General features: G+C 42.6%; 1 protein-coding gene across 1 annotated transcript in view; it reads right to left on the bottom strand.

The window, feature by feature from the left end:
* LOC100895022 (interleukin-17 receptor A-like) overlaps window positions 1-14,777 on the bottom strand; it is an 82,931-nt gene extending 68,154 nt beyond the window's left edge. Inside the window, exon 1 of the mRNA XM_078375622.1 lies at window positions 14,693-14,777. Coding sequence (XP_078231748.1) covers window positions 14,693-14,777 — 85 coding nt within the window. The remainder of the gene's footprint in view (window positions 1-14,692) is intronic.
* Between the last annotated feature and the right edge of the window lie 10,413 nt (window positions 14,778-25,190).

Below are 25,190 nucleotides of genomic sequence, written 5' to 3'. Positions count from 1 at the left end.
ATCTTTTTATAATTATGTAATGTCCTTCTTTGTTTCTTTTAGTCTTGGTTACTATAGTAGTCTATTTCATCAGAGACGAAAGTTACAACTCCTGTGTTGTTTGTTTGTTTGTTTTGTTTTTCTTTTCTCTCCATTTGATTGGTGAGTCATCCTCCAACCTTTTGTTTTGAGTCTTTGTGTGTCCTTGCTTATGAGATGGATCTGGATAAAGAGTGCCGATGTGTTTTGACTTTTTATTCAGTTTCCGTGTCTGTGTCTTTGATTGGGGCATTTATTCCATTTAAATTTAGGATTAATATTGATATTTGTGAGTTTAATATTGTTATTTAATGCTGGCTGGCTGTTTTGCCCATTACTTGATATAAATACTTCATTATGGAGATATTCTTTATCTTTTGGTAAGTTTTTGGGATGACTAATACTGGTTGTTCCTTTCTGTGTGTAATGCTTCTTTCAGAAGCTCTTGTAAGGCTGGCCTGGTGGTGATGAAATCTCTGAGTTCATGCTTGTTCGTGAAAATTTTTAGTTTTCCTTCATTTATTAAGCTTAGTTTGCTGGATATGAGATTCTGGGTTGAAAATTCTATTCTTTGAGGCTATTGAATAATAACCCCCACTCTCTTTTAGCTTGTAGGGTTTCTGCAAAGAGATCTGCTGTAAGTCTGATAGGCTTCCCTTTATGGGTAACCTGACCTTTGTCTCTAGCTGCCCTTAGAATTTTCTCCTTTATTTCAACCCTGGTAAATCTAACAATTATGTGTCTTGGGGTTGCTCTACTTGACGAATATCTTTGTGGTGTTCTCTGTATTACCTGGAGATGAGTATTGTCCCACCTTACTAGGTTAGAAAAGTTTTCCAGAGTAATATGCTGAAGAATATTTTCCAGCTTGGATTCCTTCTTTTCATGACATTCAGGTGCACCTATCAAACGCAAATTAAGTCTTTTCACATAATCCCATATTTCTTGGAGATTTTGCTCATTCCTTTTTACTTTTTCTGCTCTAATCTTGTCTTCTCGTTTCATTTCATTAAGTTGGTCTTCGACCTCTGATATCCTTTCTTCTGCTTGATCAATTCGAGTGTTAAAACCTGTGCATACTTCTTGGCGTTCTAGTATAGTATTCCTCAGTTCCATTAATTCACTTATATTCCTCTCTAAATTGTCTATTCTTGTTAGGATTTTGTCAAATCTTTTTTCAAAGTTCTGAGTTTCTTTACATTGGGCTAGAACATGTCCTTTTAACTCACAGAAGTTTCTTATTATCCACCTTCTGAAGCCTGATTCTGGTAATGGAATGCACTCGTTCTCCATCAGGCCTTGTTCCTCTGTTGATGAGGAACTGTGATCCTCTGTAGAGGGAGAGACATTCTGATTTTGAGTATTCTCAGCCTTTTTAGGCTGGTTTCTTTCCATCATTGTAAATGTATCCACCTGTCATCTATGTAATTACCAGCTTTCAATTAGGTCTCTTAGTGAACCTCCAACTTGTTAATTCCCAGGGCCAAAATGTGAGCAACCCACTGCACTGGCTAAAACAGCGGCATCAAGATTCATGGTGCTTTTATATCCAGGAGTCTCCCGTCTGGCTTCACTCCGGAATCCCTTCTTCAATCAGCTCCAAACGTCGGCCAAAAGGGGAACCAGTCCCATTTACTCTGCACCAAGAACCACTGCACCAGTGGCAAAACCGCAGCAGTGCCAGTTATAAGGCGACCCCTGGGGCTCCTCTCCTTGGAATCTTTTGGCTCTTAAGCAACAAGAATTTGTCTGAAAGTGTAGCGTCCTCTCATTCTTTGAGGTTTCACGGGAAGCTACAAGCCTGAGCTGCTAGTGGTCACCTATCTTGGATCTCTCTCCTCTCAGTGAGGCTCTCAAAGACTGTTTATATGAAACTGTCCTGACTATTCCCCAGGTATGTATTACTCAGTGAGGCACTGAAAGAGTGGCCACATAAAATAAACTCCTAACTATTCCCCAAGTGTGTATTATTCACGGAGGCCCTGAATAAGTGGTTATATAAAATAGACTCCTGACTATTCCACAGGTGCATATTATCCACTGAGGCTATGAATGAATGTCCAAATGAAATGGACTCCTGGCTACTCCACAGGTGTGCATTATTCACTGAGGCTTTGAATGAATGTTCATCGGAAATAGATTCCAAATTATTCTCCAGGTGTGTATTTTTCAGTGAGGCTCAGAATAAGTGGCCATATTAATTAGATTCCTTACTATCCCAGAGGTGTGTATTATTCACTGAGGCTCTGAATATGTGGCTGCATGATATACACTTCTCACTACTCCACATTATTTAGTGACACTCCGAATGAGAGGCCACATGAGAAAGATTCCTGACTATTCCACAGGTGTGCATTATTCAGTGAGACTCTGAATGAGGGGATAAAACAGAATCCTGACTATTTCCCCACGTGCGTACATTTAGTGAGGCTCTCAATGAGTGGCCCTATGAAAGAGACTTCTGACTATTCTGCAGGTGTGCATTATTTCCTGAGGCTGTGAAAGAGTGGCCATATGAAAGAGACTCCTGAAAATTCCCCAGGTATATAATATTCAGTGAGGCTCTGAATGAGTTTCCATATGAAATAGTCTCTTTTTACCTGGTGTGCATTATTCAGTGAGGCTCTGAATGAGTGGCTATAAGAAATAGACTTCAGACTCTATCACAAGTGTGCAATATCCGTGAGGCTGTGAAAGAGTGGCCATATGAAACAGACTCCTAATTACTCCACATGTGTACGTTATTCACTGATTGTCTGAATGAGTAGCCATATGACATTGACTCCTAATTGTTCTCCATGTTTGCATTATACAAATAGGTTCTGTATGAGTGTCCATACAAATAGACTCCTGACACTCCCTTAGGGGTGTATTATGTAGTGAGCCCTAAAAATGAGAGGTCATAGAAAATAGAATCCTGACTATCACCCAGGTGTGTATCATTTAGGGAGGCAATTAATTTGTGGCTATCTTAAACAGCGTCCTGACTACTCCATAGGCGTTCATTATTCACTGAAGCTCTGAATGAGAGGCCATGTAAAATAGACTCCTGACTATTGCCCCATTGTGAATTATTCAATAAGGCTCTGAATGAGTGGTAGTATGGAATAGAATCCTGACCATTCCCCAGGTGTGTATCATTCAGTGAGGCACTGAATGAGTGGCCATATTAAAGAGGCTCCTGACTATTACCCGGGTGTGCATTATTCACTGTGGCTCTGAATTATTGGCCATGTGAAATAGACTCCTGAGTATTCCCCAAGTCTACATTATTCACTGATCCTCTGAGTGGCCATATAAACTAGACCCCTGACTATTCCCCAGTTGTGTATTATTCCGTGGGGGTCTTGCTGAGTGACCATACAAAATAGATATCTGACTGTTTCCAATGTGTGAGTTATTCAGGGAGTCTCAGAATCAGGGATGATATGAATTAGGCTCCTCAATACTCCACAGACGTGCATTATTCACTGAGGCTTATAATGAGTGAACATGTTAAACAGACTCCTGACTATTCCCCAGGTGTGCATTATTCACTGAGGCTCTGAAAAACAGTGTCCCTATGAAAGAGACACCTAACTATTCCCAAGGTGTGCATTATTCAGCTTGGCTCTCAATGACTGGTCATATGAAATAGAATCCCGACTATTCCCCAGGTGTGTATCATTCAGTGAGGGTCTGAATGAGTGACCATATAAAATAGACCATTGGCTGTTCCCCAAGTGTCTATTATTTACATTAGAATCCTCAGTACTCCCCATGTATGCATTATTCACTGAGGCTCTGAATGAGTGGCAATATAAAATAGACTCTTGACAATTCCACAGGTGTGTATCATTCAGTGAGGCTCTGCATGAGAGGCCAGATGAAAGAGAATCCTCACTTATCCAGTGGTGTGCATTACTCCATGAGATTCTGAATTAGGGGCTATATAATTATTCCACAGTTGTCTATTATTCAGTGAGGCTCTGAGTGGCCATATTAAAGAGATTCCTTAATATCTGAAGGGAGCTTATAACAGAGAGGCTCTAAATGAATGGCAATATAAATTAGGCTGCTGACTACTCCACAGGAGTGCATTATTCAGTGAAGGTCTGCATGAGAGGCCAGCTGAAATCGTCTTCTGACAATTTTCTAGGTATGTATTATTCACTGAGCTTCTGAATGTGTGGCCAATTAAAACACACTCCTGACTCTTCCCTAAGTGTGTGTTATTCACTGAGGTTCTGTATGAGTTGTCATACAAAATAGACTCCTGACAATTCCCCAGGTGTGCACTCCTCCCTGAGGCTCTCACTGAGTGGCCATATGAAGTAGACTCCTGACTCTACCCCCATGTGTGTATATTCTTCAGAGAGGCTCTGAAAGAGTGTCCTTATAAAATAGACTCCTGTCTATTCCCCAAGTGTGCATTATTCACTGAGGCTCTGAATGAGTTTCAATATGAAATACACTCCTGACAATTCTCCAGTTGTGTTTTATTCACATGGGCTCTGAATGAGGGGCCGTATAAAATAGACTCCTGACTCTTCCACAGCTGTGTATTATTCACTGATGTTCTGAATGTGTCGCCAAAGAAAATAGACACATGGCTACTCCACAAGTGTGCATCCTTCACTGATGCTCTGAATGAATGGCCATGTGAAAGAGACCCCAAGATTTTTCTCTGTATGCATTATCCAATGAGGCTCTGAATGAGAGGACACTGTAAAGAAACTCCTAAAAATTCCCCAAACTTGCACTATTCGGAGAGCTCTGAATGAATGGCAATATGAAATAACCTAATCAATAATCCTCTGGTGTGTATTATTCACTGAGGCGCGAAAAGAGTGTCCATATGAAAGAGAAACCTGTCTGTTCCCAAGGTGTGCATTATTCATGTTGACTCTGAATCACAGGTTATATGGAATAAGATACTGATTACTCCCCAAGCATGTATCATTCACTGAGGCTCTGAATGAGTGGCCATATCATATAGAGACTTGAATATTCCCCATGTGCGTATTATTCACTGAGGCTCTGAATGAGGGGTCATTTGAAATAGAGTCCTCAGTACTACCCAGGTGTGCATTATTCACTGCGGCTCTGAATGAGTGGAAATATAAAAGACTTCTGACTATTCCAGAGGTATGTACCATTCAGTGAGGCTCTGAATTAGTGACCATGTGAAAGAGAATCCTGACTATTCCCCAGGTGTGCATTGTTCACTGAGGTGCTGAATGAGTGGTCATATGAAACAGATTGCTGAGTTCTCCCAAGGTAAGAATTATTCACGGAGGCTGTGAATCAGTGGCCATGTGAAACAGACTTCTGAATATCCCCCATGTGTGCATTATTAAGGGAGGTTCTGAAAAACTATCCCTATAAAATAGATTGCTGACTATTCCCCAGGTGTGGATTATTCACTGAGGCTATGAATTGGAGGCAATGTAAAATAGACTCCTGATTATTTTCCAGGTGGGTTTTATTCACAAAGGCACTGAATGAGGGGCCATGTGAAATAGACTCCTGTCTATTCCACAGGTGTGTATTATTCGCTAAGGTTCTCAATGTGTGGCCAAAGGAAATAGATACCTGGCTACTCCACATGTGTACATTATTCACCAATGCTCTGAATGAATGGCCATATGAAAGAGACTCCAAATTTTTCTCCAGGTATGCATTATTCAATAAGGCTCTAAATGCAGGCCATACAAAATAGACTCCTGACAATTCCCCAGGTGTGTATTACTCAGTGAGACTTGGAAGGAGGGGTGATATGAAATAGACTCCTCACTATTCTACAGGAATAGGTTATTCAGTTATTCTCAAAATGGGTGTCCATATTAAATAGAATCCCGACTATTCCCCACGTGTGTATCATTCAGTGAGGTGCTGAATGAGTGGCCATACGACATACATTCCTGAGGACTGAACAGGTGTTCATTGTTCACTTAGGCTTTGAATGAGGAGCAATATGAAGTAGACTCCTATTTCCAAGGTGTGTACAATTCACTGAGCCTCTGAATGATTGGCTTGAAGACATAAACTCCTGGCTATTACTCAGGTGTGTGTTATTCATTGAGTCATTTGAAATAAAATCCTCAGTACTTCTAAGGCGTGCATGATTCACTGAGGAACTAAATGAGTGGCTACATAAAACAGTCCCCTGACTATTCCACAGGTGTGTACCATTCAGTGAGGCTCTGAATGAGTGGTCATATGAAACAGAAACCTCACTATTCCAAGTGTGTGCATTATTAAGTGAAGGTCTGAATGAGTGTCCATAAGAAATAGAATGCTGACTATTCCCCTGGTGTGCATTATTCACTGAGGTGAGGAATGAGTGGCCATATGAAATAGATTGCTGAGTACTCCCCAGATATGGTATGCATTATTTACTAATGCATTGAATCAGTGATAATATGAAATAGATACCTAAATATCCCCGAGTTGCATATTATTTAGAGAGGCTCTGAATTAGTAGCTATATCAATTAAGCTCCTGACTGTTCCACAGGAGGGCATTATTCAATGAAGCTCTGAGTGAGAGGCCAGATGAAATTAACTCCTGATGCTTTTCCAGTTGTGTATAATTCACTGACCCTTGTGGTGTGTGCTTAATTGAAATACACGCCTGATTATTCCCCAGGTGTGTCTTATTCACTGAGATTCTGTATGAGTTGCCATATGAAATAGACTACTGACAATTTCCCAAGTGTGCACTATTTTCTGGGAGTCTCAGTGAGTGGCCATAATAAACAGGTTTCTGAATCTTCCCAATGTGTGTACTATTCAGGGAAGCTCTGAAAGAGTGTCGATATGAAATAGCCTCCTGACTATTTCCCATGTGTGCATTATTCACTGAGGCTCTGAATAAGTGGCAATATATAATAGATTCCTGACTATTCCCCAGGTGTGTATTATTCATTCAGCCTCTGAATAAGGGGCCTTATGATATAGACTCCTGACTATACCTCAGGTGTGTATTATTCACTGATGTTCTGAATGTGTGGCCAAAGAAAATAGACACCTGGCCACTCCACAGGTATGCATCCTTTACTGATGCTCTTAACAAATGGCCATATGAGAGAGTCTCCAAATTTTTATCCATGGATACATTACTCAATGACACTCTGAAGGAGAGGCTATACAAAATTTACTGCTTACAATTCTGCATGGGTTTTTCTGTTAGACTCGGAAAGGAGGTTGATAGGAAATAGACTCCTCAGGATTCCAAGGCATACATAATTCAGCGAGGCTCATAATGGGCTTTCTTTTATTTTAATTTTTTATTGCATTTTAGGTTTGGGGTTACATGTGCAGAACATGAAAGACAGTTGCATAGGTTCACACATGGCAGTGTGTTTTGCTCCCTTTCTCCCCTTCACCCACATTTGGCATTTCTCCCCAGGCTATCCCTCCCCACCTCCCCCTCCCACTGGCCCTCCCCATTTCCCCCCAATAGACCCCAGTGTTTAATACTCTTCTCGCTGTGTGTCCATGCGTTCTCATTTTTCATCACCCACCTATGAGTGAGAATATGCGGTGTTTCGTTTTCTGTTCTTGTGTCAGTTTGCTGAGGATGATGTTCTCCATATTCATCCATGGCCCTACAAATGACACAAACTCATCATTTCTGATTGCTGCAAAATATTCCATGGTGTATATGTGCCACATTTTTCCAATCCAGTCTATCATCAATGGGCATTTGGGTTGATTCCAAGTCTTTGCTATTGTAAACAGTGATGCAATGAACATTTGTGTACATGTGTCCTTATAGTAGAACGACTTATAGTCTTTTGGATTGCTGGATAAAATGGAATTTCTATTTCTAAGGCCTTGAGGAATCGCCACACTGTCTTACACAGTGGTTGAACTAATTTACACTCCCACCAACAGTGTAAAAGTGTTCCTTTTTCTCCACATCCTCTCCAGCATTTGTTGTCTCCAGATTTTTTAATGATCGCCATTCTAACTGGCGTGAGATGGTATCTCCATGTGGTTTTGATTTGCATCTCTCTGATGACCAGTGACGATGAGCATTTTTTCATATGATTGTTGGCCTCATATATGTCTTCTTTCGTAAAGTGTCTGTTCATATCCTTTGCCCACTTTTGAATGTGCTTGTTTGCTTTTTTCCTGTAAATCTGTTTGAGTTCTTTGTAAATTCTGGATATCAGCCCTTTGTCAGATGGGTAAACTGCAAACATTTTTTCCCATTCTGTTGGTTGCCAATTCACTCTATTGACTGTTTCTTTTGCCATGCAGAAGCTGTGGAGATTGATGAGGTCCGATTTGTCTATTGTGGCTTTTGTTGCCAATGCTTTCAGTGTTTTGTTCATGAAGTCCTTGCCTACTCCTATGTCCTGGATAGTTTTGCCTAGATTTCCTTCTAGGGTTTTTATTGTGCCAGCTCTTATGTTTAAGTCTTTATTCCATCTGGAGTTAATTTCAGTGTAAGGTGTCAGGAAGGGGTCCAGTTTCTGCTTTCTGCACATGGCTAGCCAGTTTTCCCAACACCATTTGTTGAACAAGGAATCCTTTTCCCATTGCTTGTTTTTGACAAATTTATCAAAGATTGTGTGGTTGTAAATATGTTGTGTTGTCTCTGTTGCCTCTGTTCTGTTCCATTGGTCTATATCTCTGTTTTGGTACCAGTACCATGCTGTTTTGATTACTGTAGCCTTGTAGTATAGTTTGAAATCCGGTAGTGTGATGCCCCCCGCTGTGTTCTTTTTGCTTAGAATTGACTTGGCTATGCGGGCTCTCTTTTGGTTCCATATGAACATCGTGGTGGTTTTCTCCAGTTCTGTGAAGAAAGTCAATGGTAGCTTGATGGGGATAGCGTTGATTCTGTAAATTATTTGGGCAGTATATCCATTTTCAGAATATTAATTCTTCCTAACCATGAACATGGAATGTTTCTCCATCTGTTTGTGTCCTCTCTGATTTCGTTGAGCAGTGGTTTGTAGTTCTCCTTGAAGAGGTCCCTAACATTCCTTGTGAGTTGTATTCCAAGGTATTTTATTCTTTTTGTAGCAATTGTGAATGGCAGTTCATTCTTGATTTGGCTTTCTTTAAGTCTGTTATTGGTGTAGAGGAAGGCTTGTGATTTTTGCACATTGATTTTATATCCTGAGACTTTGCTGAAGTTGCTTATCAGTTTCAGGAGTTTATGGGCTGAGGCGATGGGGTCCTCTAGGTATACTATCATGTCGTCTGCAGAGACAATTTGGCTTCCACCTTTCCTATTTGAATACCCTTTATTTCTTTTTCTTGCCTGATTGCTCTGGCTAGAACTTCCAGTACTATATTGAATAGGAGTGGTGAAAGATGGCATCTTTGTCTAGTGCCGGATTTCAAAGGGAATACTTCCAGTTTTTGCCCATTCAGTATGATATTGGCTGTTGGTTTGTCATAAATAGCTTTTATTACTTTGAGATATGTTCCATCGATACCGAGTTTATTGAGGGTTTTTAGCATAAAGGGCTGTTGAATTTTGTCAAATGCCTTCTCTGCGTCAATTGAGATAATCATGTGGTTTTTGTTTTTGGTTCTGTTTATGTGGTGAATTACGTTGATAGACTTACGTATGTTGAACCAGCCTTGCATCCCCGGGATGAATCCTACTTGATCATGATGGATAAGTTTCTTGATTTGCTGTTGCAATCGGCTTGCCAACATTTTATTGAAGATTTTCGCATCTATGTTCATCATGGATATTGGCCTGAAGTTTTCTTTTCTTGTTGGGTCTCTGCCGGGTTTTGGTATCAGGATGATATTGGTCTCATAGAATGATTTGGGAAGGATTCCCTCTTTTTGGATTATTTGGAATAGTTTCAGAAGGAATGGTACCAGCTCCTCTTTGTGTGCCTGGTAGAATTCGGCTGTGAACCCGTCTGGACCTGGGCTTTTTTTGTGTGGTAGGCTCTTAATTGCTGCCTCGACTTCTGACCTTGTTATTGGTCTCTTCATAGTTTCAGCTTCCTCCTGGTTTAGGCTTGGGAGGACACAGGAGTCCAGGAATTTATCCATTTCTTCCAGGTTTGCTAGCTTATGTGCGTAGAGTTGTTTGTAATATTCTCTGATGATGGTTTGAATTTCTGTGGAATCTGTGGTGATTTCCCTTCTATCATTTTTTATTGCATCTATTTGGTTGTTCTCTCTTTTCTTTTTAATCAGTCTAGCTAGTGGTCTGTCTATTTTGTTGATCTTTTCAAAAAACCAGTTCTTGGATTTATCGATTTTTTGGAGGGTTTTTCGTGTCTCAATCTCCTTCAGTTCAGCTCTGATCTTAATTATTTCTTGTCTTCTGCTGAATTTTGAGTTTTTTTGATCTTGCTCCTCTAGCTCTTTCAATTTCGATGATAGGGTGTCAATTTTGGATCTCTCAATTCTCCACATATGGGCACTTATTGCTATATACTTTCCTCTAGAGACTGCTTTAAATGTGTCCCAGAGATTCTGGCTAGTTGTGTCTTCGTTCTCATTGATTTCAAAGAACTTCTTTATTTCTGCCTTCATTTCGTTGTTTATCCAGTCAACATTCAAGAGCCAGTTGTTCAGTTTCCATGAAGCTGTGCGGTTCTGGGTTGGTTTCTGAATTCTGAGCTCTAGCTTTATTGCACTATGGTCTAAGAGGCTGTTTGTTATGATTTCAGTTGTTTTGCATTTGCTGAGCAGTGCTTTACTTCCAATTATGTGGTCAATTTTAGAGTAGGTGTGATGTGGTGCTGAGAAGAATGTATATTCTGTGGATTTGGGGTGGAGAGTTCTGTAAATGTCTATCAGGATTGCTTGCTCCAGGTCTGAATTCAAGCCCTGGATATCCTTGTTGATTTTCTGTCTGGTTGATCTGTCTAATATTGACAGTGGGGTGTTAAAGTCTCCCACTATAATTGTGTGGGAGTCTAAGTCTCTTTGCAAGTCTTTAAGAACTTGCCTTATGTATCTGGGTGCTCCTCTGTTGGGTCCATATATGTTTAGGATCGTTAGCTCTTCTTGTTGTATCGATCTTTTTACCAGTATGTAATGGCCTTCTTTGTCTCTTTTGATCTTTGTTGCTTTAAAGTCTATTTTATCAGAGATGAGAACTGCAACTCCTGCTTTTTTTGTTCTCCATTTGCTTGGTAAATCTTCCTCCATCCCTTTATTTTGAGCCTTTGTGTATCCTTGCATGCAAGATGGGTTTCCTGGATACAGCACACTGATGAGTTTTGGATTTTTATCCAATTTGCCAGTCTGTGTCTTTTGATTGGTGCATTTAGTCCGTTTACATTTAGGGTTAGTATTGTTATGTGTGAATTTGATACTGCCATTTTGATGCTAGCTGGCTGTTTTGCCTGTTAGCTGTTGTAGATTCTTCATTATGTTGATGCTCTTTTGCAATTAGTGTGATTTTGGAATGGCTGGTACTGGTTGATCCTTTCTATGTGTAGTGCCTCTTTCAGGAGCTCTTGTAACGCAGGCCTGGTGGTGACAAAATCTCTGAGTACTTGCTTGTTCACAAAGGATTTTATTTTTCCTTCACTTCTGAAGCTCAGTTTGGCTGGATATGAAATTCTTGGTTGAAAGTTCTTTTTTTTCAGAATGTTGAATATTGGCCCCCACTCTCTTCTGGCTTGTAGTGTTTCTGCCGAGAGATCTGCTGTGAGTCTGATGGGCTTCCCTTTGTGGGTGACCCGACCTTTCTCTCTGGCTGCCCTTAGTATTTTCTCCTTTATTTCAACCTTGTTGAATCTGACGATTAAGTGCCTTGGGGTTGCTCTTCTTGCGGAATATCTTTGTGGTGTTCTCTGTATTTCCTGCAATTGAGTGTTGGCCTGTCTTGCTAGGTATGGGAAATTTTCCTGGATAATGTTCTGAAGAGTATTTTCCAACTTGAATTCATTCTCTTCCTCATATTCTGGTACACCTATCAAACATAGGTTAGGTCTTTTCACATCGTCCCACATTTCTTGGAGACTTTGTTCATTCCTTTTTGCGCTTTTTTCTCTGATCTTGGTTTCTCGTTTTATTTCATTGAGTTGATCTTCGACTTCTGAAATTCTTTCTTCTGGTTGGTCAATTCGGCTATTGAAACTTGTGCATGCTTCACGAAGTTCTTGTATTGTGTTTTTCATCTCCTTTAATTCATTCATATTCCTCTCTAAGTTATCCATTCTTGTTATCATTTCCTCGAATCTTTTTTCAAGGTTCTTAGTTTCTTTGCATTGATTTGAAACATGTTCTTTTAGCTCACAAAAGTTTCTCATTATCCACCTTCTGAAGTCTAATTCCGTCATTTCGTCACAGTCATTCTCCATCCAGCTTTGTTCCCTTGCTGGTGAGGAGTTTTGGTCCTTTCTAGGAGGCGAGGTGTTCTGGTTTCGGGTGTTTTTCTCCTTTTTGCACTGGTTTCTTCCCATTTTTGTGGATTTATCCACCTGTCGTCTGTGTAGTTGCTGACTTTTCGATTGGGTCTCTGGGTGGACCCCCAGATTGTTGATGATGAAGTATTTCTGTTACTTGGTTTTCCTTCTACCAGTCTAGCCCCTTTGTTGTACGACTGCAGAGGTCCACTCCAAGCCCTGCTTGTCTGGGGTACACCTATAGCAGCTGCAGAACAGTAGGGATGCTACCAGTTTCTTTTTCTGCTATCTTTGTCCCAGAATGATGTCTGCCAAATGTCATTCTTTTGGATATAGAGGGGTCAGGGAGCTGCTTGAGGAGACAGTCTGTTCTTTATAGGAGCTCAAATGCTGAGCTGTGAGCTCTGATATTCATTCAGGGCTGTTAGGCTGCTATGTTTAGTTCTGCTGCAACGGAACTCAAAAAAAAGCTTTTTTTTTCTCAGCTGCTCTTTCTGAAGGGGTTCGGGCTTTATTTTTGAGTGTCTGCTGGGTTGTCCTGCCCAGCTAGGAGGCAGTCTTGTCCTGCCGAGGCTCCGCTCTGCTGGTGTGAGGTTTACCCTGTTTCTGCGGGCTTCGCCCTGCAGCCGCGGGCTTCGTCCTGCAGCCGCGGGCTCCGCCCTGCGGCGGAGTCTCTCTGTTGTACTGGGTTGCCTCGGCAACGGCAGGCTGCGTCAGCAATGGGCGTGTACCTCAGTAGGGGCTGATTGCCTCGGTAATGGCGGACGCCCCTCCCGCACGGAGCTGTGCCTTAAGGTAACCTTTTAACAGCGAGCGTTTGGAATCCCGTTTTGTTTGTCGCACTGCGCTACCCCTAACGCTTTGTCCTGGGCTGGCTCACTGTTCAATTCCTGTTCAGTCTCAAGTTCAGCCCTCTTAGGTCTCAGGTTGCCAGTTCAACGGGGCACCCGGAACAGTGCGCTTTTGTGCGGACGTCTGTGGAACGCCTCTGCGCTTTGGCGCGGGCCGCAGCCGCACCAGCTTCTGCCTACACCAGTCAAGATCTCTGGCTGGCATCCCGCGTTTGTTTTATATCTGGGAATTTTCCCGTTCTGTGGGCAACAAAGGTCCGTCTGGAAATGCGTCCCTGACTCACCTCCGTGCGTCCAGCGAAAGCCTCAATCCTGGGTTGTTCTCACAGCGCCATCTTGAGTCGTCTCCCCCAGACTGGTCTTGAACTCCAGACCTCAGATGATCCACCTGCTTTGGCCTCTAAAGTGCTTGGATTACAGGCATGAGCAACCACGCCCAGCCTGATCTTTTTTTTTATACTGAAAACCCATCTCAAACATTCTTAGCTGTCTGAGGATTTCTTTTTGTGTGTGTGTGAGAGTCTCACTCGGTCTCCCAGGATGGAGTGCAGTGGTGCAATCTCAGCTCACTGTAGCCTTTTTCTCCTGGGTTCAAGAGATTCTCCTGAATTAGCCTCCTGAGTAGCTGGAACTACAGGCACATGCCACCACACCCGGCTAATTTTTTGTATTTTTAGTAGAGATAGGGTTTCACTTTGTTAGCCAGGGTGGTCTTGATCTCCTGATCTTGTGATCTGCTTACCTCAGCCTCCCAAAGTGCTAGGATTACAGGAATGAGTCACTGAACTCGGCCTGTCTGAGGATATTTTAAGAATGAAGTCCTAAAAGCTAATTTAATGTTCTGTGTAGTTATGGTTTATCGAACAGGACTTTACTGTGTAGGAGGTCAGGCTGATGGTGAAGCTGGCCTATTGGGTGACCTCTAAATGCTGAAATATGGAGGTCTTTTGTTTGGGCCTGGCTGCCAGGATTCTGAGATCAGGGCAGGGAAAGAAAGCATAAGGTTTACAACATTCCACATGTAGACCTTCACTTAATTCTCTCTGCCCCTAATCCCTGAGTGTTGTAAGGTTCTGAGGGTCCTCTGGCCTCTTATCCATAACTCTCTTTTGTAGCATTCAGAGAGAAGTTCCTCCACTCAGCAGGAGCCAGCTGTCTACGCTGCTGCCACTTGGACAGTTATTTATTCATTCATGTGTTAATTTTTGCAGTTTTATAATTTTATTTGACAACAGTTTGTTCTCATCCACAATGACTGACTGCCAGTTTCTGAAAGTGGCAATAGGGACACAGGTAACCAGAATAAAGTTTGTTTGGTGACTGTTCAATTTTTTTATGCTTTCTTTACAGCTACACGTGGATATGGTATGGAACATTCCTTATTCTTTCAGCCCAGACAGCTTTGTTGAGCCTGGTGTTAGCATGTCTGAAATCCCTGTCTGTTTAGGGCAAAGTTCTGGGTCTCTTTGAGTGCCCAAGGCCCAAGGGGCACGCTGCTTGAAGTCCACTCTATGGGTGTGCCCGTGAATGCTGATGTCATATTCTGGTGTCACCACTTCATTGGTGGCAGGTGGCATAATAGCTTTTTTTCCCCTTTTGTAGACAGAATCTTGCTCTGTCACCCAGGATAGAGTCCGGTGGTATAATCTCGGTTCTCTGCAGCCTCTGCCTCCTGGGTTCAAGCAATTCTCCCACTTAAGCCTCTTAAATAGCTAGGACTACAGTCACATGCCACCAGGTCCAGCTAATTTTTGTATTTTTAGTAGAGACAAGGTTTCACCATCTCTTGGACAGACTGGTCTCAAACTCCTGACCTCAGATGATTCACCCACCTAAGCCTCCCAAAGTGCTGGGATAACAGGCATAAGCCACTGCACCCAGCCAACACCTTTTTTTTGAGATGGAGTCTCGCTCTGTCTCCCAGGCTGGAGTGCAGTGGTGTTATCTCGGCTCACTGCAACCTTCACTTCCTGGGTTCAAGCAATTCTCCTGCCTCAGCCTCCCAGGCAGCTGGGACTACAGACTCATGCCACTATGCCTGGCAAATAATGTTTTGTAGTTTTAGTAGATACTGAGTATCACTATGTTAGCCACGATGGTCTCAATCTCCTGACCTCTTGATCTGCACCCCCTCAGCCTCCCAAAGTGCTGAGATTACAGGCATGAGCCACCGTGCTCAGCCTCAACACTCTTCTTTAGAGAAACTGTGCTGCTGGGCCCAAGTTGAAAAGGGCTTTTGAAAATTTGTTCATATCTCTTCTCCACTGAGTTTGGCTCTTTGATCCTTAAGAATTTACCAAAAAAAAAATTTTTTCAGAATTGTTATATTGTTTGGAGAGAGGAAGAAAATGTGTGTACATGGTCAATGCGCTATTAGCTCTAATAGAATTTTTATTCTGTATTTCACTTACATGTATATTTTTCTTGCTTAAAGCTTCTTACCCTTGTCGTTTTACTTAAAGCTTCTTACCCTTGTCGTTTCTCATGCCATCCCCTTTGCTTCTGTTCCCTTTGCCCCCAGCAAACTGTGTTAATACCTGATACACACCTGTTCATGTTCCTCTTCTTATTCAGTCACACTTATATGTATATTCAGGGAGGTCTTTTTCATACCTCTTTCCATAGAAAATGGAATCATACTGGCTGGGCGCAGTGGCTCACACCTGTAATCCCAGCACTTTGAAAGGCCAAGGTGGACAGATGACAAGGTCAAAATATCGAGACCATCCTGGCCAACATGGTGAAACCCCGTCTCTACTAAAATACAAAAAATTAGCTTGGCGTGGTGGTGCATGCCTGTAGTCCCAGCTACTTGGGAGGCTGAGGCAGGAGAATTACTTGAACCTGGGAGGCGGATGTTGCAGTGAACCGAGGTCACGCCACTGCACTCTAGCCTGGTGCCTGGTGACAGAGCAAGACTCTGTCTCAAAGAAAAGAAAAGAAATGGATTCATACTATAAAAAGTTGTTTGCAATTTCTTTTCCTCACTCATCAACACATTCTGGCCATCTGCAGGTCTATGCAACTAATTCTCATTCTCTTTAATATTTGCATAACATTCCATAGTATACAGCAATCATCTATTCGACCATTTGTAGTTTGATAGACATTTAGATTTAAAATAGATCTCACCTTATTTAGCCATTTTCTCTTGATGAACATTCAGTACCACAGAACAAAAGGGAAAGGTACCCATTTTTTTTTAAACTTGCACAAACTTAATTCTAAAACTTGATAAATCTTACACAGAAAGAAAAACTATGGCCCAATCTCATTTATGAATATAAATTTATGCAATTCTAAATAAAATATTAGCAAATGTAATCTACCAGAATATCAAAAGAATGACCTCAATGGTACACTAAAAAACCTAGTTTGTTAATCCATGCTGGAGAGGAGAGATCTATGATAAGGTTCAGGGCTGTTTTGAATGAAAACTATAAACATAAGAGTAACCGAAGGAAAAGACTTACATTCAACCACAACTATCAGAAACCAAGACCAAAACCAGTATTCCCTGGGGCATGCCGAACTGTTTCCCTCTATCTCAGGAATGAGAAGAGGGCACCCACCTGTGGCACTGGAAATCAGCTAACTGTGTTCTCAAACACTTCCACTCTCCTCTTGGTCTTTATGAAGACAAGAGCTTTTCATCATGGGCACATCCTAAAGTGTTTTGGGTTTTTTTGTTTGTTTGTTTTGTTTTTTGAGACAAAGTCTTTCAGTCACCAGGCTGGAGTGCAGTGGTGCGACCTTGGCTCACTTCAACTGCAACATCCACCTCCTGGGTTCAAGCAATTCTTCTGCCTCAGCCTTTCAGGCAGCTGGAATTACAGGTGCATGCCACCATGCCCAGCTAATTTTTGTATTTTTAGTAGACACGGGGTTTTGCCATGTTGGCCAGGATGGTCTCGATCTCTTGACCTCGTGATTTGCCCACCTCGGCCTTCCATAGTGCTGGGATTACAGGCATAAGCCACTGCACCCAGCCCCTGCAGTGTTTTCGAAGTAATTCCCAGTGGCTGGTAGGAAGTTACTCTAAATGGTGTATCTGTTTGCCTTCTCTGGAAAAGCTCCCCATCTCAAGGTGAAAGAACTACTTTCTTATCCTCCACATCCTAGGAATTGTAAGAAAGAGGAGAAATGAGAGGCTTCAGGGGAGTTAATCTCCTCATCCTTCAGGAAAGAGTGGCATTTATTAGTGCAGGCCTAGGCTGTCAGATGGATTTTGCTGGGAACATGTGAGGAGTGCCTGGTGAGGCTGTGGTGCTATCCTGGGACCTGTGGGGAGAATTAATCAGAGGAGCTCAACAGGGTTGGGAGCACTTATGAACTGGGGTCCCAGAGAGGGAGGATCCAGGTGCAGTAGCTCGTTCAGAGCCTGTCCTGGGCTCGTGTGGATGCCATTCTGCACCCACACTGTGAATGAACCCTGGTGGCACGAGCTTTTCACTGCTTCCTCTCAAGAGAGAGGAGGGTACCAGCCCCACCAGTCACTGTTGGCCTTGAAATTTCTGGTCTGCCTCAGCATCTGACTTTCCCCCCTGGGATGCATTTGGTCTGTTTTGCCAGTTAGAGAACTGGAGACACCCGAGCCTGAGCACCCCATGGGGCCTGCCGTGGCTGCACTGCCAGGTCTGAATGAGTGAGGGCCTCTGCTGGCCCTACAAGTAGCTTTCATTTATTAAGCTCTTACTCTATGCCAGACTCTGGAGGAGGAAGCCATTAGTCACAGAGCAGCCCTTTTGTGCCAGACACGGGGCACAGTTTGCCTTGTTTCACAGGAAGCGAGATGGTTCTAGGCATAGTGATTCTCCGGTGCTTCTAGGGAGCTGCCTGTCTGGTAGTACTCATTCCATTGTGTAGTCCGTGACTGCATTCCCATTGTTTGAAAGGTTTATCATGCAGACCTACTCGAAGGGAGAAGTCAGCGACTCCCACAGGCACACCCTGAGCCCCAGCCCACCCCCACTCCCAAGGTGTGCATTTCCGTTTTTGTCACATAGTGCTCAACAATGCTACAGAGTTGGTATTATGATTATTCTGCTTTTATAGTTGAAGAAATTGAGGCTTGGGGAGGCGACTCAACCCCGTGTTCAAGTTGTATGTCTGTGTATGTGTATCTGAGTGTGTGCGTGTTTTGCAAAGTAGGTCAGCCAGTGACACATAAGCCTAATGGTTACATTTCCCTGGTAGCATTTGTCACCAGGACTTCTAAATTTGGCAATCAGGATCTCTTTAGGGTTGGAAAGTTAACACATATTGCCCAAGAGGGAGGCAACATAATGTGATATGAGTGCCTCAGCTTCCTCAACTACAAAATGGGCTGAATATAATAACTCATCACGATCACCCAGAACAAGGCCTGGCACACATTTCCTAGAGACTTTGTGAGAACTTAGTGAATGTTCCCCAACAGATCTGTCACAGAAACTGGAAATACTGCCCCTTATCCCTTCCATATCTCTTACAGCAGTGTCATCGAGGAAGGTTGGAAACCTCAGGATATATAGGGGCCCTTTGCTCAGCATGCCCCAAGAAAACTCTCTCAGTGTCTTTTAAAGTTGTCAAGGTCCCAGTTCGTAGCACTTCCTCATAAAATGCTATTTCCCTTTGCCATCCGCTGGACTCACTCCTCATCCTATTCCCCAAAAGTGAGAAGGGCAGCCTGTGTCACAGCATTCCTAGCCAAGGGAGGGCATCTGGCCCCAGCACATGAATTCAAGCCCTTTCCCAGCTGTAATAACCACCCTTTTCTTTTCACAGGGACTAAACTGCACGGTCAAGAATAGTAAGTCATCTTTTTCTGTTCTTCTCATTGCCTTGTTAATCAAGTGATGGCATGGTGCCAACTTCTGGCAGAAGCCCTGCCATGCCACTCCAGGTTCAGGCTGTGAGTTACAGCCATCAGAAGGAGGGATCCTGGAGAATCATGAATACGTGCACCTGCACTTCCTATCAAAAGCATTCATTATGCAAAAGTCAGGAAGGGAGAAACAGAATGGTCATTGGATTGGGAAAGTATTCCCTGGGGTGCTGCCCTACTGGATCTATAATGTAATTTTATTTGACACAGCTTGTCACTGTAAAGTGAGAGACATCTGTGGTGTAGATTTTGTTTTGCTTTAATTCAAAGAGGAGGCACATATTCAAGTGTCTGAGCCAATTAGGGACCCCTGACATATAAAAATAAAGCAGCTCTGGGAAAGAACTCAAGATGGCGCTGTGAGAACAACCCAGGTTTGGAGCTCTCCTTGAATCCACGGAGAGGTGAGTCGGAGCTGCATTTCTAGACTGATCTTTGTTGCAATCCGCAAAGAGGTGAGTCGGAGCTGCATTTCCAGACTTATCTTTGTTGCCCACAGAACGGGGAAATTCCCAAGTATAAAGGAGACGCGGGATGCCTGGCAGTGCCTCTGCCTGGTGAAGCTGGCAGCCGGGGTGGAAGCGGCCAGCCCTACCTATCGCTCCCCACAGGGTGCGCTTGTCCGGGTGCCCTGTTGAACCGGCAACCTGAGACTTGAGAGGGCTGGACTTGAGACTAAATGAGACTTGGACAGTGGGCCAGCCCAGGGGATTGCAGGGACAGAGCGTTTGGGCTATCCCAGTGGGACGAACAAAACCGCGATTTCAAACTATCCCCATGCAGTCGGTCTGAGACGCTCTGTGGGGGAGGGGCGTCCACCATTACCGAGGCAACCTGCCCCAACTGAGATACACGCCCGCTGCTGACGCAGCCAGCCGTTGCCGAGCCAACCCGTCCATACTGAGATACACGCCCACCGCTGATGCAGCCTGCCATTGCCAAGGAAACCCACTACAACAGAGAGACTCCGCCGCAGGGTGTGGCGGAGACCAGAGCAGAACAGAAGAGCCGGCCCTAACAGGGCGAGCCTCACAACAGCAGGGCGGAGCCTCGGAAGGCAAACAGTGGCTAGTCTGCCTCCTAGCTGGGCAGGACACCTCAACGAACATCCAAAAATAAAGCCCGAACACCCCAACACAGATCATTTGAGAAAAAAAAGGGTTGTTTTAATGAGCTCTGTTGCAGCAGAATCAAACATATCAGCCTATCAGCCCTGAATGAACAACAGAGATCACAGCTCAGAAATCGAGCTCATATAAAGCACAGACTGTCTCCTCAAGCAGCTCCCTGACCCCTCTATATCCAAAAGACTGACACTTGGCAGGCATCATCCTGGGACAAAGATAGAAGAAAAAAAACTGGTAGCATCCCTCGCTGTGCCACAGCTGCTAGAGGTGAACCCCAGACAAGCAGGGCCTGGAGTGGACCTCAGCAGTCGTACAGCGAAGGGGCTAGACTGGTAGAAGAAAAAACAAGTAACAGAAATACTTCATCATCAACAATCTGGGTGTCCACTCAGAGACCCAATTGAAAAGCCAGCAACTATGCAGACGACAAGCGGATGAATCCACAAAGATGGGAAAAACCAGCGAAAAGAGGAGGAAAACACCTGAAACCAGAACACCTCGCCTCCTAGAAAGGACCAAAACTCCTCACCAGCAAGGGAACAAAGCTGGATGGAGAATGACTGTGACAAAATGATAAAATTAGACATCAGAAGGTGGATAATGAGAAACGTTTGTGAGCTAAAAGAACATGTATTAAATCAATGCAAAGAAATTAAGGAACTTGAAAAAAGATATGAGGAAATGATAACAAGAATGGATAACTTAGAGAGGAATATGAATGAATTAAAGGAGCTGAAAAACGCAATACGAGAACTTCGCGAAGCATGCACAAGTTTCAATAGCCGAATTGACTAAGCAGAAGAAAGAATATCTGAAGTCGAAGACCAGCTCCATGAAATAAAACGACAAACAAAAATTAGAGAAAAAAGCACAAAAAGGAATGAACAAAGTCTCCAAGAAATGTGGGACTATGTGAAAAGACCTAACCTACGTTTGATAGGTGTACCAGAAGGGGACGAAGAGAATGAATCCAAGCTGGAAAATACCCTTCAGGACACCATCCAGGAAAATTTCCCCAACCTAGCAAGACAGGCTAGGACTCAAATGCAGGAAATAGAGAGAACACCACAAAGATATTTTGCAAGAAGAGCAACCCCAAGGCACATAATCGTCAGATTCAACAGGGTTGAAATAAAGGAGAAAATACTAAGGGCAGCCAGAGAGAAAGATCGGGTCACCCACAAAGGGAAGCCCATCAGACTCACAGAAGATCTCGTCGCAGAAACACTACAAGCCAGAAGAGAGTGGGGACCAATATTCAACATTCTTAAAGAAAAGAATTTTCAACCCAGAATTACATATCCAGCCAAACTGAGCTTCAGAAGTGAAGGAAAAATAAAATCCTTTGCGAACAAGCAAGTACTCAGAGATTTTGTCACCACCAGGCCTGCTTTACAAGAACTCCTGAGAGAGGCACTACACATAGAAAGAAACAACCAGTACCAGCCATTCCAAAATCACACTAAATGCTAACGACCATCAACATAATGAAGAATCTACAACAGCTAACAGGCAAAACAGCCAGCTAGCATCAAAATGGCAGTATCAAATTCACTCATAACAATATTAACCCTAAATGGAAATGGACTAAATGCACCAATCAAAAGACACAGACTGGCAAATTGGATAAAAATCCAAAACCCATCAGTGTGCTGTATCCAGGAAACCCATCTCACATGCAAGGATACACAAAGGCTCAAAATAAAGGGATGGAGGAAGATTTACCAAGCAAATGGAGAGCAAAAAAAAGCAGGAGTTGCAATTCTCATCTCTGATAAAATAGACTTTAAAGCAACAAAGATCAAAAGAGACAAAGAAGGCCATTACATACTGGTAAAAGGATTGATACAACAAGAAGAGCTAACGATCCTAAACATATATGGACCGAATGCAGGAGCACCCAGATACATAAGGCAAGTTCTTAATGACTTACAAAGAGACTTAGACTCCCACACAATAATAGTGGGAGACTTCAACACTCCACTGTCAATATTAGACAGATCAACCAGACAGGAAATCAACAAGGACATCCAGGGCTTGAACTCAGACCTGGAGCAAGCAAACCTGATAGATATTTACAGAACTCTCCACCCCAAATCCACAGAATATACATTCTTCTCAGCACCACATCACACCTACTCAAAAATTGACCACAAAATTGGAAGTAAAGCACTGCTCAACAAATGCAAAACAACTGAAATCATAACAAACAGCCTCTCAGACCATAGTGCAATCAAGTTAGAACTCAGAATACAGAAACCAACCCAGAACCGCACAGCTTCATGGAAACTGAACAACTGGCTCTTGAATGTCGACTGGGTAAACAACGAAATGAAGACAGAAATAAAGAAGTTCTTCGAAACCAATGAGAACGAAGACACAACATGCCAGAATCTCTGGGACACATTTAAAGCAGTCTCTAGAGGAAAGTATATAGCAATAAGTGCCCATATGAGGAGAATGGAGAGATCCAAAATTGACACCCTATCGTCAAAATTGAAAGAGCTAGAGGAGCAAGATCAAAAAAACTCAAAACCCAGCAGAAGACAAGAAATAACTAAGATCAGAGCTGAGCTGAAGGAGATTGAGACACGAAAAACCCTTCAAAAAATCAATAAATCCAAGAGCTGGTTTTTTGAAAAGATCAACAAAATAGACAGACCACTAGCCAGATTGATTAAAAATAAAAGAGAGAACAACCAAATAGATGCAATAAAAAATGACAGAGGGGAAATCACCACAGATTCCACAGAAATTCAAACCATCATCAGAGAATATTACAAACAACTCTATGCGCATAAACTAGTAAACCTGGAAGAAATGGATAAATTCCTGGACACCTGTGTCCTCCCAAGCCTAAACCAGGAGGAAGCTGAAACTATGAATAGACCAATAACAAGGTCAAAAGTCGAGGCAGCAATTAAGAGCCCACCATACAAAAAAAGCCCAGGTCCAGACGGGTTCACAGCCGAATTCTACCAGACACACAAAGAGGAGCTGGTACCATTCCTTCTAAAACTATTTCAAACAATCCAAAAAGAGGGAATCCTTCCCAAATCATTTTATGAAACCAATATCATTCTGATACCAAAACCCAGCAGAGACCCAACAAGAAAAGGAAACTTCAAGCCAATATCCATGATGAACATAGATACAAAAATCTTCAATAAAATATTGGCAAGCCGAATGCAACAGCAAATCAAAAAACTTATTCATCATGATCAAGTAGGATTTATCCCGAGGAGCAAGGCTGGTTCAACATACACAAGTCTATCAACATAATTCACCACATAAACAGAACCAAAAATAAAAACCACATGATTATCTCAATTGATGCAGAGAAGGCATTTGACAAAATTCAACAGCCCTTTATGCTAAAAACCCTCAATAATCTCAGTATCGATGGAACGTATCTCAAAGTAATAAAAGCTATTTATGACAAACCAACAGCCAATATCATACTGAATGGGCAAAAACTGGAAGCATTCCCTTTGAAATCGGGCACTAGACAAGGATGCCCTCTCTCACCACTCCTATTTAATATAGTACTGGAAGTTCTAGCCATAGCAATCAGGCAAGAAAAAGAAATATAGGGTATTCAAATAGGAAAGGAGGAAGCCAAATTGTCTCTATTTGCAGGCGACATGATAGTATACCTAGAGGACCCCATCGCCTCAGCCCAAAAACTCCTGAAACTGATAAGCAACTTCAGCAAAGTCTCAGGATATAAAATCAATGTGCAAAAATCACAAGCATTCGTCTACACCAATAACAGACTTAAAGAAAGGCAAATCAAGAATGAACTGCCATTCACAATTGCTACAAAAAGAATAAAATACCTTGGAATACAACTCACAAGGAACGTAAGGGACCTCTTCAAGGAGAACTACAAACCACTGCTCAACGAAATCAGAGAGGACAGAAACAGATGGAGAAACATTCCATGTTCATGGTTAGGAAGAGTTAATATCGTGAAAATGACTATACTGCCCAAAGTAATTTACAGAATCAACGCTATCCCCATCAAGCTACCATTGACTTTCTTCACAGAACTGGAAAAAACCACCATGAACTTCATATGGAACCAAAAGAGAGCCCGCATAGCCAAGTCAATTCTAAGCAAAAAGAACACAGCGGGGGGCATCACACTACCGGATTTCAAACTATACTACAAGGCTACAGTAATCAAAACAGCATGGTACTGGTACCAAAACAGAGATATAGACCAATGGAACAAAACAGAGGCACCAGAGGCAACACAACGTATCTACAACTATACAATCTTTGATAAACCTGACAAAAACAAGCAATGGGGAAAGGATTCCCTGTTCAACAAATGGTGTTGGGAAAACTGGCTAGCCATGGGCAGAAAGCAGAAACTGGACCCCTTCCTGACACCTTACACTAAAATTAACTCCAGATGGATTAAAGACTTAAACAGAAGACCTGGCACGATGAAAACCCTAGAAGGAAATCTAGGCAAAACTATCCAGGACATAGGAGTAGGCAAGGACTTCATGAACAAAACACCAAAAGCATTGGCAACAAAAGCCAAAATAGACAAATGGGACCTAATGAAACTCCACAGCTTCTGCACGGCAAAAGAAACAGTCACTAGAGTGGATCGGCAACCAACAGAATGGGAAAAAATGTTTGCAGTTTACCCATCTGACAAAGGGCTGATATCCAGAATTTACAAAGAACTCAAACAGATTTACAGGAAAAAAACAAACAAGCCCATTCAAAAGTGGGCAAAGGATATGAACAGACACTTTACGAAAGAAGACATATATGAGGCCAACAATCATATGAAAAAATGCTCATCGTCACTGGTCATCAGAGAGATGCAAATCAAAACCACATTGAGATACCATCTCACGTCAGTTAGAATGGCGATCATTAAAAAATCTGGAGACAACAGATGCTGGAAAGGATGTGGAGAAAAAGGAACACTTTTACACTGTTGGTGGGAGTGTAAATTAGTTCAACCATTGTGG

This window comes from Callithrix jacchus, chromosome 6, assembly GCF_049354715.1.
Source record: "Callithrix jacchus isolate 240 chromosome 6, calJac240_pri, whole genome shotgun sequence".
Taxonomy (NCBI): domain Eukaryota; kingdom Metazoa; phylum Chordata; class Mammalia; order Primates; family Cebidae; genus Callithrix; species Callithrix jacchus.
Note: the sequence above shows the minus strand (reverse complement) of the source record. Positions and strands in the feature narration are given on the sequence as shown.